Source organism: Priapulus caudatus, unplaced genomic scaffold (genome assembly GCF_000485595.1).
Source record: "Priapulus caudatus unplaced genomic scaffold, Priapulus_caudatus-5.0.1 Scaffold1419, whole genome shotgun sequence".
In the NCBI taxonomy this organism is placed as follows: domain Eukaryota; kingdom Metazoa; phylum Priapulida; class Priapulimorpha; order Priapulimorphida; family Priapulidae; genus Priapulus; species Priapulus caudatus.
In genome coordinates, this window is record NW_014578480.1 from 61,303 (window position 1) to 74,358 (window position 13,056).

The 13,056-nt window shown below is 46.1% G+C and overlaps 1 protein-coding gene across 1 annotated transcript; it reads left to right on the forward strand.

Annotated features, from left to right (window-relative positions):
* The first annotated feature begins 6,426 nt into the window (after positions 1–6,426).
* LOC106816572 (sushi, von Willebrand factor type A, EGF and pentraxin domain-containing protein 1-like) lies at positions 6,427–10,870 on the forward strand. Its single transcript, XM_014821197.1, has 3 exons — positions 6,427–7,826; positions 8,121–8,987; positions 9,339–10,870. Exons 1-3 carry the CDS (start codon positions 6,672–6,674, stop codon positions 10,224–10,226), a joined length of 2,910 nt encoding a protein of 969 aa, XP_014676683.1. The 5' UTR covers positions 6,427–6,671; the 3' UTR covers positions 10,227–10,870.
* Positions 10,871–13,056: the final 2,186 nt, after the last annotated feature.

Consider the following 13,056-nt stretch of genomic DNA (forward strand, 5'->3'; position numbering starts at 1 on the left):
TGCTACGCATGTCCTTGGGCATCACGCACACTTGCCGTTCGCAAACTGAAGGGGTTGGAGAAGATCATTTCATTCAATGTCGTGGACTGGCTCTTGGAGGAGGGAGGTTGGAAATTTAATCCAAACGTAAGAGGAATAATTTATTTTTGATTGTTTTCATGTATTAACAAATAAACGTTTTTCAGTTTTTTTTAGTTTTATTATGGGCAGAAAATTGCATATACCTCATTGTATGTTTAAAATAGCTTTTAATTAAAATTTGACCATTGATTAAATAAAACAGCAATGGAAAAGCAATTACATTTTTGTGAATACCACAAGTTTCCTTGGCAGTGCTTTATATATCAACTCACGCTAACTGGAATATGTCATTGCACAGCAGCATAAACACATCTGAACAAAATAAGATATAACATATATATATATATATATTATATATATAAATATATTTATAGATAGATAGATATATGATTGCAGATGTGTTCATGACGATACTAAATTGTTATATGCATTCTGATAGACTGTGTCTCTCCTCGTACAAGCATCACGCACCGCTCCCACACCCTGGGGGTCAACAACAGCACGCAACCCAACCCATACAATAAGATCGCTCCACACAACAACTCCTAAACACACACTAATTTGTCGTGAACCTAATAACCGCCCGCCGTCTCTTTCCATTCCCCCCCCCTCGTCGCTCCTCCGCGCGACGCGGACAGCCGATGCAAATATCCATCACGGTCGCCCCCCAAGGTAACAAACGCAGTGGCCAGGTGCAGCAGCAGCAGCTCTCATTCTCCTCCCCGCCCGCCGCCGCCACTTTACGCAGTCCTCAGATCGTTATCGGGAAACCCGTGTAGACGTTTTCGAGCCCTCCCCCTCTCCCTGCCTCTCTCTCTCGCTCTCGTCTCGTGACGCGCTCGCTTTGCTAATGCGAAGGTGATTTCGTGGGAGAGTGACGCAACTTTGAAGAAGCGATTATATCGCAGCGGGCACAACAGAGCGTTCCTCTGTCTGTGGCCAGAAGTCACTCGACTTCAGTAAAGGAGAGTCGAATTTCGATAAGCACGTGGAGATAACGCGACAAAACCCTCGGTTATTTCGGCAAAATTTCGTGGGGGGTGGCTATAAGTTTATAGGGCTATCTATAGATAGGGTGCTTCAATCCATATCCCCGTCATTATTCGCGTCACTTGTCATGGAAGAAACTGGAAAATATCTCGATCTCCATGATATTTAGTGCTGTTCAAACAGAAACAGCTGATCTTGGAGAGACCGTACAATTAATACAGACCTAGCTGTATTCCCCTGATTACGAGCAATTTAACAAATCTACATTTGAACACATGTTTTAAATAATGTTAACCCTTTACCAGAAACTCATATATCTCAACAACAATAGTAATCTTTTGCGGTGAAAAACATCAGTGTACAGCAGTAGAACCAAACCAGGATTACATGCTTGCACTATACTATTCTCTACTAGCGCTCGTTCATAATACTAAGTGCTTTCAAGGAGCGATCGCTGCTTGTACATGAAAGCAAACAGATAGGGCCATTTTCGAGAGCGTGTAAATCAACAACGAACGGGCTCTACAGAATACATTATTATTATACAAGCCAGGTCGGACGAGCGAACGGCAAACATTTTGGAAAAACATTGGAGCGGCAAAATTACGGCGTCTGCCTAACCCGTACTCGTCACGCACGTATTTATCTTTCCCGCGATCGCAAAAACAGTAGCAATTACAATTACTATCGGAGTATCGCTACCATAAAAAGTCTCACGCACTCGCTCCCAACTACTGCTACTACTAGTAGTACTAGATCGTGTGCCCAATTGACTTACGAATCTCATTTATTAATTGAATAACGCACACGGGATACCCGATTCTTCCGCTCACCTTTCCATCCGAAACCGAAACGAAAACATCATCAGCGGGGCCACAGAGACACACACACGTAGCAACGTGAAACTACCCTCACGTTACGACCGTGGGATCAAATTAGTCTAAACTAAGAACTACACGTGCGAGAGAATTAGACGAGTATACCTGCATTCGTAGAGTCGTGCGGGATCTTAGACAGTGGCGCTCTCTTTCATTAGTACCTAACGTTGATCGTCTGCGATGGTTCAGCTTTAGCACACGACTTGAGGAAAGTGCAGAAGACGAAGATGCTGGTGCATAGGCTGGTGCATGTGATGCGGGTCACGTAGCACCTGCTGTCGTGACCTCCTTCGTTGTCCAGACTCAACCGACCAATCACACACTGTGCAGCTATCGTCTGCGCCGATAGCGGGGAAACGCATCGTGGCGCCATCAAGTGAGGAATTTCGTATTAAAAGCGGAGCTCATCGTACAATTCAATTCAATTATTTAATTTCACTTTCTTTAATTTTTCTTCATTTTTCTTTTATTTCAATTCTTCAAACACTTTATATACATTTACACAAATTACATATAGCAGAAAGGTATAACATAAAACAAAATAATAACTCATGCCACGCTTCGCGATAACTGCCTTGGCTGAGCCTGAATGAAGATTATAAACGAATGGTTTTTATATCAGATAGGAATTTGATTCACTTATACTTATTAATTTAAAGTAAACTTACCAACGTGCCCAATCTTACCACACAAAAGTTTCCTATAGTATACTGTAACACCTATAATCACGCATGCTCAAAGAGAAAGCGATATTTTGGTGTTGAAATGGAGTGTAAATATTCCTCTCACTAGCATGTGATAAAAAATAATTCACTAATCAAATTTAAATCGGCTAATAGGTGGCGGTATATGTTATACTCCGTAGGTCATATATCCAGCTGCATTTTGAGCTTAATGCCCTGACTAACGATATAGTAATAAAGTTTATATCAGCCATTAGGTGGCGATGTGTGCCCTACCCTTTATGTCATTTGCAGTATGGCATTTGCATACCAAATAATTGAAGTGGAATTTTGTTGCAATAATACTTCAAATTTAGAGTGGACAAACCCGCCAAATACTTTGCTAATGAGGTATATAGTCGTATCTAATTACGTTTCCATAGAACTCACGTCATTATCAATACACCAATAGAAGTAGAAAGAACCTTTCAACTCAACATCGACCCCATATTCCCTTTTTAGTTTCTCTCTGTACATTGTACGCGCGCAACTCTCTCATTCCATGCCTCTCTAGCCTAGCTCTCTCTCTCTCTCTCTCTCTCTCTCTCTCTCTCTCGTCTCTCGTCTTCTCTTCGTCTCGATCCTCTTCTCTTCTCTCTCATTCGGCTCGTCACTCTCGATCTCGTCCCCACTCTCTCTGTCTTGTCTCTCTCGTCTCTCTCTAACTTTCTCCGTCTCTCTCTATTCCTCTACCTTCTCCTTGTTTTTATCGCAGCATAGCAAAGAGATGCGGCGACGGATTTTTTACAAGACGCCGCGAGTGGACGACAGACCATACACACAAACATCCACGCACAAGAAATCCGGGTGCAACACCGATAACTCGATCTGTTTACGTATACACACACGCAGTCTTCTCCGTTTTGCCGAAGCGCTCTCCAAACCACCTGTTACATGGATGGCATAGGCCGACAGAGTTGGCGCATTGGCGGTGATGGCGGTGATGGAGCAGCGGGACATCTCTGTTACAGGTAAACATTCAATGGCTGCGGAGGATGGAAATGCGACAGTACTGTAGGCCGCAGTCTGCGAGCGGCATAGACCAGGACGCGGGACGCGTGCGTTTATACAGCTCACGTTCAGGTGATAGTGGATAGCTGCGGTACGGCGGATGACTCCTTAGCTAGCATCACTCGGTTATGTTACTCGTTATCTTCCGGTCAACTAGTCAGTTTAACTTTGTTATTCAGCATTGTGTTATTGTTACTTAGATTGTTAGGTCAGTCTAGTTTAGCTAGTTATATGACTCGTTTATTTTGTTTGTTTTTCTGCCCGGTAGAGACGACGGGATGAGAGAGAGACGAGGGAGAGGATACGAGAGATGTAGATAGATGAGATGGAGAGGAGAGCCGAGAGAGAGATGAGAGAGAGAGAGAGAGAGAGAGAGATAGAGAAAGAGAGATGAGAGAGAGAGAGTAGAGAAGAGAGAGAGAGAGATGAGAGAGAGAGATGCGAGAGAATAAGTGTGACTGAGAGAGGAGAGAGAGAGAGAGAGAGACAGCAAGTAAAGATAGTGATAGAGAGAGAGAGAGGAGAGAGAGAGAGAGAGGAGAGAGATGAGAGAGAGAGTAGAGAGAGAAAGAGAAGAAAAGCGAGAGGAAGTAGAGAGAGAGAGCGAGCAGCGAGAGAGAGAAAGAGAGAAAGAGAGAGAGAGAGAGCTGAGAGATGAGAAGAGAGAGAGAGAGAGAAAGAGAGAGAGAGAGAGTAGGGACGAGAAGAGAGGAGAGAGAGAAATAGATAGATTAGATAGATAGATAGATTAGATGTCAGATAGATAAGATATGATTATGATAGATGTCAGAATAGATAGATAGGATTAGATCAGATATGATAGATAGGATATTGATAATGATAGATTAGAAGGAGATTAGAATAGATAGATAGATAAATAGAGTAGATTAAGATAGATAGATAGATAAAGATAGGGAATAAAAGATTAGATAGATAGATAGATAAATGAGAGTAGACGTAGAAAGTATAGGATAGATTAAATAGATAAGAATTAGATGTAAATAGTGATAACCGATATCGATAGATGAGATAGATAGATAGATAGATAGAATAGGATAGATAGATAGGATAGATAGATAGAATAGATAGATAGATAGCTAGAGATAGATTAGATAGACTAGATAGATAAGAATAGATAGTAGAATAGATAGCATAGATAGATAGATATCGATAGATACGATTAGATAGATATGGATAGATAGATAGTATAGGATAGATAGATAGACTAGCATTATCGATAAAGATAGATAGATAGATTAGATAAGATACGATAGATAGATAGATAGATAGATAAGATAAGATAGATACTAGATAGATAGATAATAGATAGATAATTAGGATAGATAGATAGATGAGATAGATAACGATAGATAAGATAATAATAGATCGATCGATCGATCCGATCGAATCGAATCGATCGGATCGATCGATCGATCGATCAGATAGATAGATAGATAGATAGATAGATAGCTACGATAGATATGATAGATAGATAGGCATAGATAATCGATAGATAAGGATGAATAATAGTGATACGATAGGATAAAGAATAGATCGATAAGATCGATAAGACTCGATAAGATCGATAGATAGGATAGACTAGATAGATACGATAGATAGATAGAATAGATAGATAAAGTATAGATACCTAGATTAGATCAAATAGATTTAGATAGATAGTATAGGATAGATAGATGAGATCCTGTCCGTGTCTTAGCCTGGCCCGGTGACTTCTGCGCACTCCTCGGGCCGAGACGTGTTGGATGAGATCTCTTCTCTCTCCTCCATCGATCTCGGGGATCTTCATAACCGAGCAGGCTCTCTGTCCGATCGTGGGGCCGCTCGACGTAACTCTCTCTCTTCTCATCTCTCTCTCTCATCTCTCGATCTCTGTCGTCTCCTTCTCTCTCCCGCTCTCTCTGCTCACCAGGTTTCTCCTCTCTCTCTCTCTTCTCTCCTCTTCTCATCGCCCTCTATCTCACTGTTCGCTCTATCGGCTCTCTCTCTCTCTCTCCTCTGGCTCCCTCCCCTCTCTACCCTCCTCTTTCCCTCCCTCGTCTCATCCCCATCTCTCTCTCTCATCTTCGGGATTCCTTGGGGTCGTACTCTCTTTACTCTCTCTCTCTGTCTTCTCTCCGCCACGCCTGCATGTTTGTTAATGGCATGTTATCTGCAGAACTTGTGGTCTCCCCGCGCAGAGGCTGGGGTGTGGCAATGGGACGGATCAAGTGTCAGTTTGTCTCTCAGTCAGTAAGATCAACATCTGCGCCCGCAAACTCCACCGGTCAGCTGCCGGGGAGAGCGAGGGAAGAGCCTAAGCAACAGCAACAGGCGTCTGCTCAGTTGTACGCTAGGCAGAGCAGAGGACGAGAGAGAGAGAAGTGGAGAGAGAGCAGAGAGAGAGATTGAGAGCGGAGAGAGAGAGAACGGAGAGCAGAGAGAGAGAGAGAGCAGAGAGAGAGAAGAAAGATTGATAGGGAGAAGAGAAGAGACCAGAAGTAGAGCAGCAGAGCAGAGAAGAAGAATGAGATAAGCGTAGAGACAGAGAGAGCAAGAGGGGAGAGAGAGAAGAGAGAGAGAGAGAGAGAGAGAGGAGAGAGAGAAAGAGAGAAATAGAGAGGGAGAGCGAGGAGAGAGAGAGAGAGAGAGGGCGAGAGAGAGAGCAAGCGAACAAAAGAAGAGAGAGAGTGAGAGAGACAGAGAGAGAGAGAGGAGAGAGAGAAGAGAGAGAGAGAGAGAAAGAGAGAGAGAGAGAGAGAGAGAGAGAGCGAGAGAGAAGAGGGAGAGAGGGTGCTCACACACTGTGCTCTACGGGAGTACAAACTATGATAAGCTAATCATATAATTGTAGAACAATCTTTTGAACACGGGCGCAGATCTGCCGGAATGAAGAACGAAGAGACGAAATGGATGCGAGGAAGACGTTTTATCTGAGCAAACATCTCGTGGAATCGTCTACTCAAGTGTGATCCCACGTTCTGACATGAGAATGGAGACACTCCGTCATGGCAACCGCGTGCTGCTGCTGCTGCCCCTCCTGTTGCTGCTTCTTCTGGCCGTAACTACGGACGCCGCTGCAAGAAGGAAGCCCAGCCTGAACGTCTTCCGCAACCTGACCTTTGAACCCGGCAGCAGCCAGCCGACGCAGTTGCAGCGCCTCTACCGGCGCCTCGCGCTCAAGCACGCCCGCCTGGCGGCGCTGCTGCGGCGTCGCCCTGACGACCAGAGCCGGGCGTTTCTCTCGCAGCTGCAGCGGCTGCGTCACAGCAACGACAGCCGCGTCGACGTCGTCTTCGTCGTCGACTCCTCGGACAGCGTCGGCGCCGACAACTTCGCGCACCTTGTCGGTTTCGTGCGTCGCACGTTGACGCACTTCCGCGTCGCGCCCGACGCAACCCGCGTTGCAGTCGTGCGCGTGACGACGCAAGGGCGCGCCAGCGTCGCCGTCGATCACGTATCGTCGTCGTCACCGTCGCCGTCGTCGTCGTCGGTCGCCGACAAGCACCAGTGTTCGTTGATGCTGGACGAGCTAGCCGACGTTCAGTACGTCGGCGGCGGGACTCACACGACGGGTGCGCTGGAGGCGACGCGAGCGATCCTACTGGCCGGTCGTCGGCGCTCCGTCGTCAAACGCGTCGTCTTCTTGCTGACCGACGGTCACGCGACCAGCGGAAGTCCGGCGACGGCCGTCGAGGAACTCCGTGACGTCGGCGCCGAGATTTTCTGCGTCGGCACGACGGGCGGACACGTCGGCGAGATGCTGCGACTCGCATCAGCGCCCTCTCTCGAGCACACGTTCGCCGTCGACTCCTTCGCGCGCGTCGGCGAGCTGCTCGGTGGCGCCACCGCCGGCCTGGCGTGGAACTGGAAGCGGCGGTACGCTGAGGCCGCCGGGTGGCGCTGCGATGCGTTGTGCGCGTCGGGCGACTGTTGCCACGTGACGTCACAGTGCGCGTGCGAGCTGAGAGCGCTGCAGTACGAGTGCGTGTGCAAGGCGGGTCAGTACGAGGCGCACGAGAGCGGCGAGTGTCGCGACTGCCCCGCCGGCACGTACAAGCCGCATCGGCAGCGCGGGGGTAACGCCACCTGTCGGCCGTGCCCCGACGGACACATGGAGTCGCCGCGAGGGAGCAATCACCTGGAGGTTGGTGGTTTTTGTTTGTTTGTTGTTTGTTGTTTGTGGTTGTTGTTGATTGCTGTTATTTATTGTTGTGTGTTGTAGTTGTTGTTAATGTTGTTTGTTGTAGTTGTAGTTATTGTAGTTGTTATTTGTTGTTGTTGTTGTTGTTGTTGTTGTTGGTTTGTTTAGCCATGGATTATTCTGAAATTTCTAATGTGCAGCCTTTGCTATTCGCCGTCGTCTTACTATCCTAATAAATTATAATAATAATAACATCAACAACAATAATAATAATAAGTATTAACTACATCTCTACAGAACTGCACCTGTAAGGCCGGCTTCCGGCTCGCCGCCGACGGCAGGTGCGAAGTGACGAGCTGCGAGCCGCTGCTGCCACCTGTCGACGGCTACTTCATCCCGGGCACGTGCAACAACATCTTCCACGCTGCCTGCGGCATCCGCTGCAGTGGCGGATACACGCTGTCCGGATCCAGCATCCGGATCTGCACGGAGAACGGAACGTGGACGGGAACCCGGACGGCGTGCCGGATCAAGTCGTGCGGCGCGCTGGCGGCGCCCTCCGACGGCACGATGACGTGCGACAGCGGCGACGATGACGATGGCTTCCGCTACGGGGCCGTGTGTCGGTTCGCGTGTCGCGAGGGTTATCAGATGCTGGGTACGGCAACGCGGTCGTGTCTGTCGATAGCGCACTGGAGCGGACTCCCAGTGCGATGCCGCGAGTACACGTGCCCGCCGCTTGACCCCGTCGCTAGGGGCGTCCTCGAGCCGCCAGAGTGCGCCACGCAGCGCGCGCGTCGCGGCCTCACGTGCGTGCTGAGCTGCCAACGAGGGTTCGTTCTACAGGGTCCGAGCACGCGGCACTGTGGCGCCACCGGGCGGTGGTTGGGCGCAGCGCTCAGCTACTGCCTCGACGTGACGCCGCCGGATGTCGTCGGCTGTCCCGGAAGCATCGTCGCAACAACGCTTCCGGGAGAGAACTACAGCGTCGTCGCGTGGCAGCCGCCGACGGCGAGCGACAACTCCGAGCTTCCGGTGGCGCTGGTGGCGCATCCGGACGTGGAGCTGCCGGTCAAGGTCGAGATTGGAGAGATGAAGGTTACGTACAAGGCCATCGACGACAACGGCAACAGGGCGACGTGTTCGTTCGTCGTCACGGTCGAGGTAACGCCGACGAATCGACGGCTTTAATTCCTTACGATAGGTGTAACGTCAAAAATCAATAAGGGATCAATTGTTTGTTCTAACGGCTATGATTTCTCACGGAGGTGTAAAGTCAACAATCGATAAGTGATCGATTATTGTTCTGAAGACTAATATTTCTTACGATAGATGTAATATAACGAGGAATTAACACGATCAATCAATCAATCAATCAATCAATCAATCAATCAATCATTCATTCATTCAATAACGACAGCAACTAGAGTAATAACAGTAAAAACAATATTGATAATAATAAAATTGACAACAACAACAATAATCATAACAACATTAAATTCCATGTCGCTGCAGGACAGGGAGCTGCCGCAGTACCAGTCCTGTCCGTCGTCGCTACACTACTACATCGACGACGCCGACGCGACGGTCGTCGCCACGTGGCCCGACGTCGTCTTCACCGACAACTCCGGCGCGCCCGTGCGCACCAGCCGCAGCCACGCGCCCGGTCACGTGATGGGCGTTGGCGACGTCCGCGTCGTCTACCAGGCGCAGGACGCCGCCGGCAACATCAACGTCTGCGCGTTCAACGTCACCGTCAGCGTCAACGTCACCGTCGACGCCGCGGGCTTCAGCAGCAGCAGCGACATCTGCGCACCGCCGACGCCCCCTCGCGGTGGCAACGTGAGCTGTCGTAGCGGCGGCGACGGTGCCGACGTGTGCACAGTCAGCTGTGCGGACGGGTTCGCGCTTGCCTCCGTCCCGCCGACGACGTACCGCTGCACGGCCGACGGCTGGTCGCCGACGATGACGTTCTCTGACTGTATCGAGGCGCAGGGCACGATGCAGGCCGACGGCGGTGACGACGACGACGGCGACGACGACGATGGTGATAATGATAACGTTAACGATGGCGACAACAACAACGTTAACGATGGCGACGACGGCAACGATGACGACAGCACTGCCACGCCGTGTCCGGCGCAGTCCTACTTGCGGCAGATCGACGTGCTCCTGTACATGGGAACGACGCATGCGCGCAGCCCTGCCGACCTGTGCGAGGCTGGAGTGTTCTGTGAGGTGGCCCGCCTTCACGTCGCCTGCGCTCCCTACGATCTCTGGTACGGAGCGCGGGGAGGAGAGGAGAGAGGAGGGGAGAGGGAGAGAAGGAAGGAGAGAAAGAGAGAGGGAAGGAGAAGGAGAGAGAGAGAGCGAGAGACAAAGAAGTTGATAATAAATATATAACACAGGCACGATTGCACGATTGCATACAGGTGCAACATCGGTATATAGAGATATGTGAATACAGGTGAAACACCGGTATATAATGATTGGTGAATGCAGGTGTAACATCGGTATATAGAGATATGTGAATGCAGGTGTAACACCGGTATATAGTGGTGATTGAGAAATGTTAACACTGGTGTGACACCGGCATATAAAGATAGATGAATGCAGGTGTAACACCGGTATATATAGACAGATGAATGCAGGTGTGACACCGGTATATAGAGATATGTGAATGCAGGTGTAACATCGGTATACAAAGATAGATGAATGCAGGTGTAACACAGGTATATAGTGCTGATAGAGAAATGTGAATACAGGTGTAACACAGGTATATAGTACTGCCAAATGTGTAACGTTGGTATGTATTGCTGATGCAGGTGAAACTCGAACATATATATCGATGATAGAAATATAACACAGGCATACCTAGACAGTGCGCTTATTGCTACAGCGTTGATATGTGCATGGTCCTGGCAGACTTATAACTCAATTATGTATGTATGACGCATATATATTTCTTGCACGGAGCGTAGTGCTGATATCTTGTATAATATAATCTTATAATGTAATAAATAACCGTGTTGTCGTGTTTTATTAGGTGCACGTGTGTTTACCAGGTCTATTGCCGATTTCATGACTTCCTCGCCGCCTAACTTCAGTCTTCCCTCCTCCCTCCATCAGAAACCTATATTATGCTGTTTATATTCAGTTCATATTGCGCGCCTGAAACGGTGCTCGCGTATGCGCAATATCTCCCAAAAGGAATAATATTTTGCAAAGATTATGCATTTAATCTGAAGAGGAAGTATACTAGCATAGATTTTTATGATAAAATTCCATCAGTAGATTTCTCTTAAGAAATTAGAAGAAGACCTTACATGTAAGGTGCGCGATGCATATACCAGTCAGTACACAATCTGGCCACGATAGTGTGTTAGCCCATGCGCAATATCTCTCGAGAGGAGTTATATTTGGTTATGAAGATGCATTTAATTTGGTTAGGAGGTATCCCAACATAGATTTCTGTAATAAATTATTATCGGTAGACCTGTGTTTATAAATAGGAGAGCGTCCTAGCCTGTAGGGTGCAAAACGCCTACTTCACCCCTTTGCGTCCTTCCCAATTGCCTCCCTTGTCCATCGCTCGGCCTCCTTTCTTCTTCTACTCTTCTCAGCTATCTTCTCTGCCCCTTTTTCTCAATCTCCCACCCCTCATTCCCTCAGCAAGCTATATTATGCAGTTTTTATTCAGTTCATATTGCACGCCTGAAACTTGGCTCGCGCATGCGCAATATCTCGCAAAAGAAATAATATTTTGCAAACATTATGCATTTAATATGAAGAAGAGCTATTCTAGCATAGATTTATATGATAAAATTCTATCAGTATATCTCTCTTAAGAAATAGGAAGAAGATCTTGCATATTTCGTCAAATTGAACTATAGTAGCATAGTAATCATTTTATAATGCAATCATGTCCAGCTGCTTTTTCCTAATTTCGCCATATATCCTATATATGCTGTAATTTTATAATAATGTATATTCACAACTTGTTTTTCGTTACGTATATCGACGCTTGGGGGCGCTCGTACGTCATCTGAGTTAATTTGGCATGTTTTTATTCATTCGTTGATATTACGTCTTTCTAGATGTACATAGAACATATCTATTTCATCTAATTGAAATATAATATCATAGTAATAATTTTATAATGTAAAGCTTATGATATCTGCATTTTTATCTTGGCTGTTCTTGTTACGCAATATTCTGTATTTCCGCAATCATCTGGCCGCTTTTTCCTAATTGCGTCATATAAACTACACGTAATGCACCTTTATAATAATGTATATACAACTGTATTCGCAACTTTTCTTCAATACGTTTATCGACGCTCGGCGTTGCTAATGTAGATTTTTGTTAATTTGTCATCTAATTGTGCTGGAATATCATAGTAATCAATTTATAACGTTACGCTGGTTATGTCTGCTTTTTTAAATCTTGGCTGTTCCTGTTACCGATTATTATTCTGTATCATTTCCGCTTTCATATCTGGTTGCTTTTTTCCTACTTGCGTCATATATCCTATATGTAATGTAACTTTATAGTACACAATCAATGTATAATGTTACGCTGGTTAATACTGCTTTTTTTAATATTGGCTGTTCCTGTTACGTATTATTATTCTGTATCATTCCCGCTTTCATATTTGGCTGTTTTTTCCTAATTGCGCTATATATCCTATATGCATGTAGTACAACTTTATGATAATGTATATATTCGAAACTTAATTTTCATTACACTTATCGACGTTTGGCGGCGATAGTGTGTAATTTTTGTCATCTAATTAATATACTAGAATATCATAGTAACCAATTTATAATGCAATGCTTATGATGTCTGCTTTCTTATCATGGCTTTTCATGTTCCGCAATATTATTCTGTATCATTTCCGCTTTCATATTTGGCTGCTTTTTCTTAACTGCGCTGCGTATATATCCTATATATATATATGTAGTGTAACTTTTTTCAACAAGATTATCGACAAACGGGGGCGCTGGTATGGCATTTCAGTAAATTTGGCATATTGTCTATTTTAACATCATGCTAGTTTTCATTCATTCGTTGATATTACCTGTTTGTATCAATATTGCACCTAATAACACTAAAATGTCATTATAATTATTGCGGTATGTAATGCTTATGATAACCGTATTCTCATCTTTCCTGTTGTTGTTGTACATTATATTATTATATCTCATACTTTTGCAGTAATATCCCGGGGGGG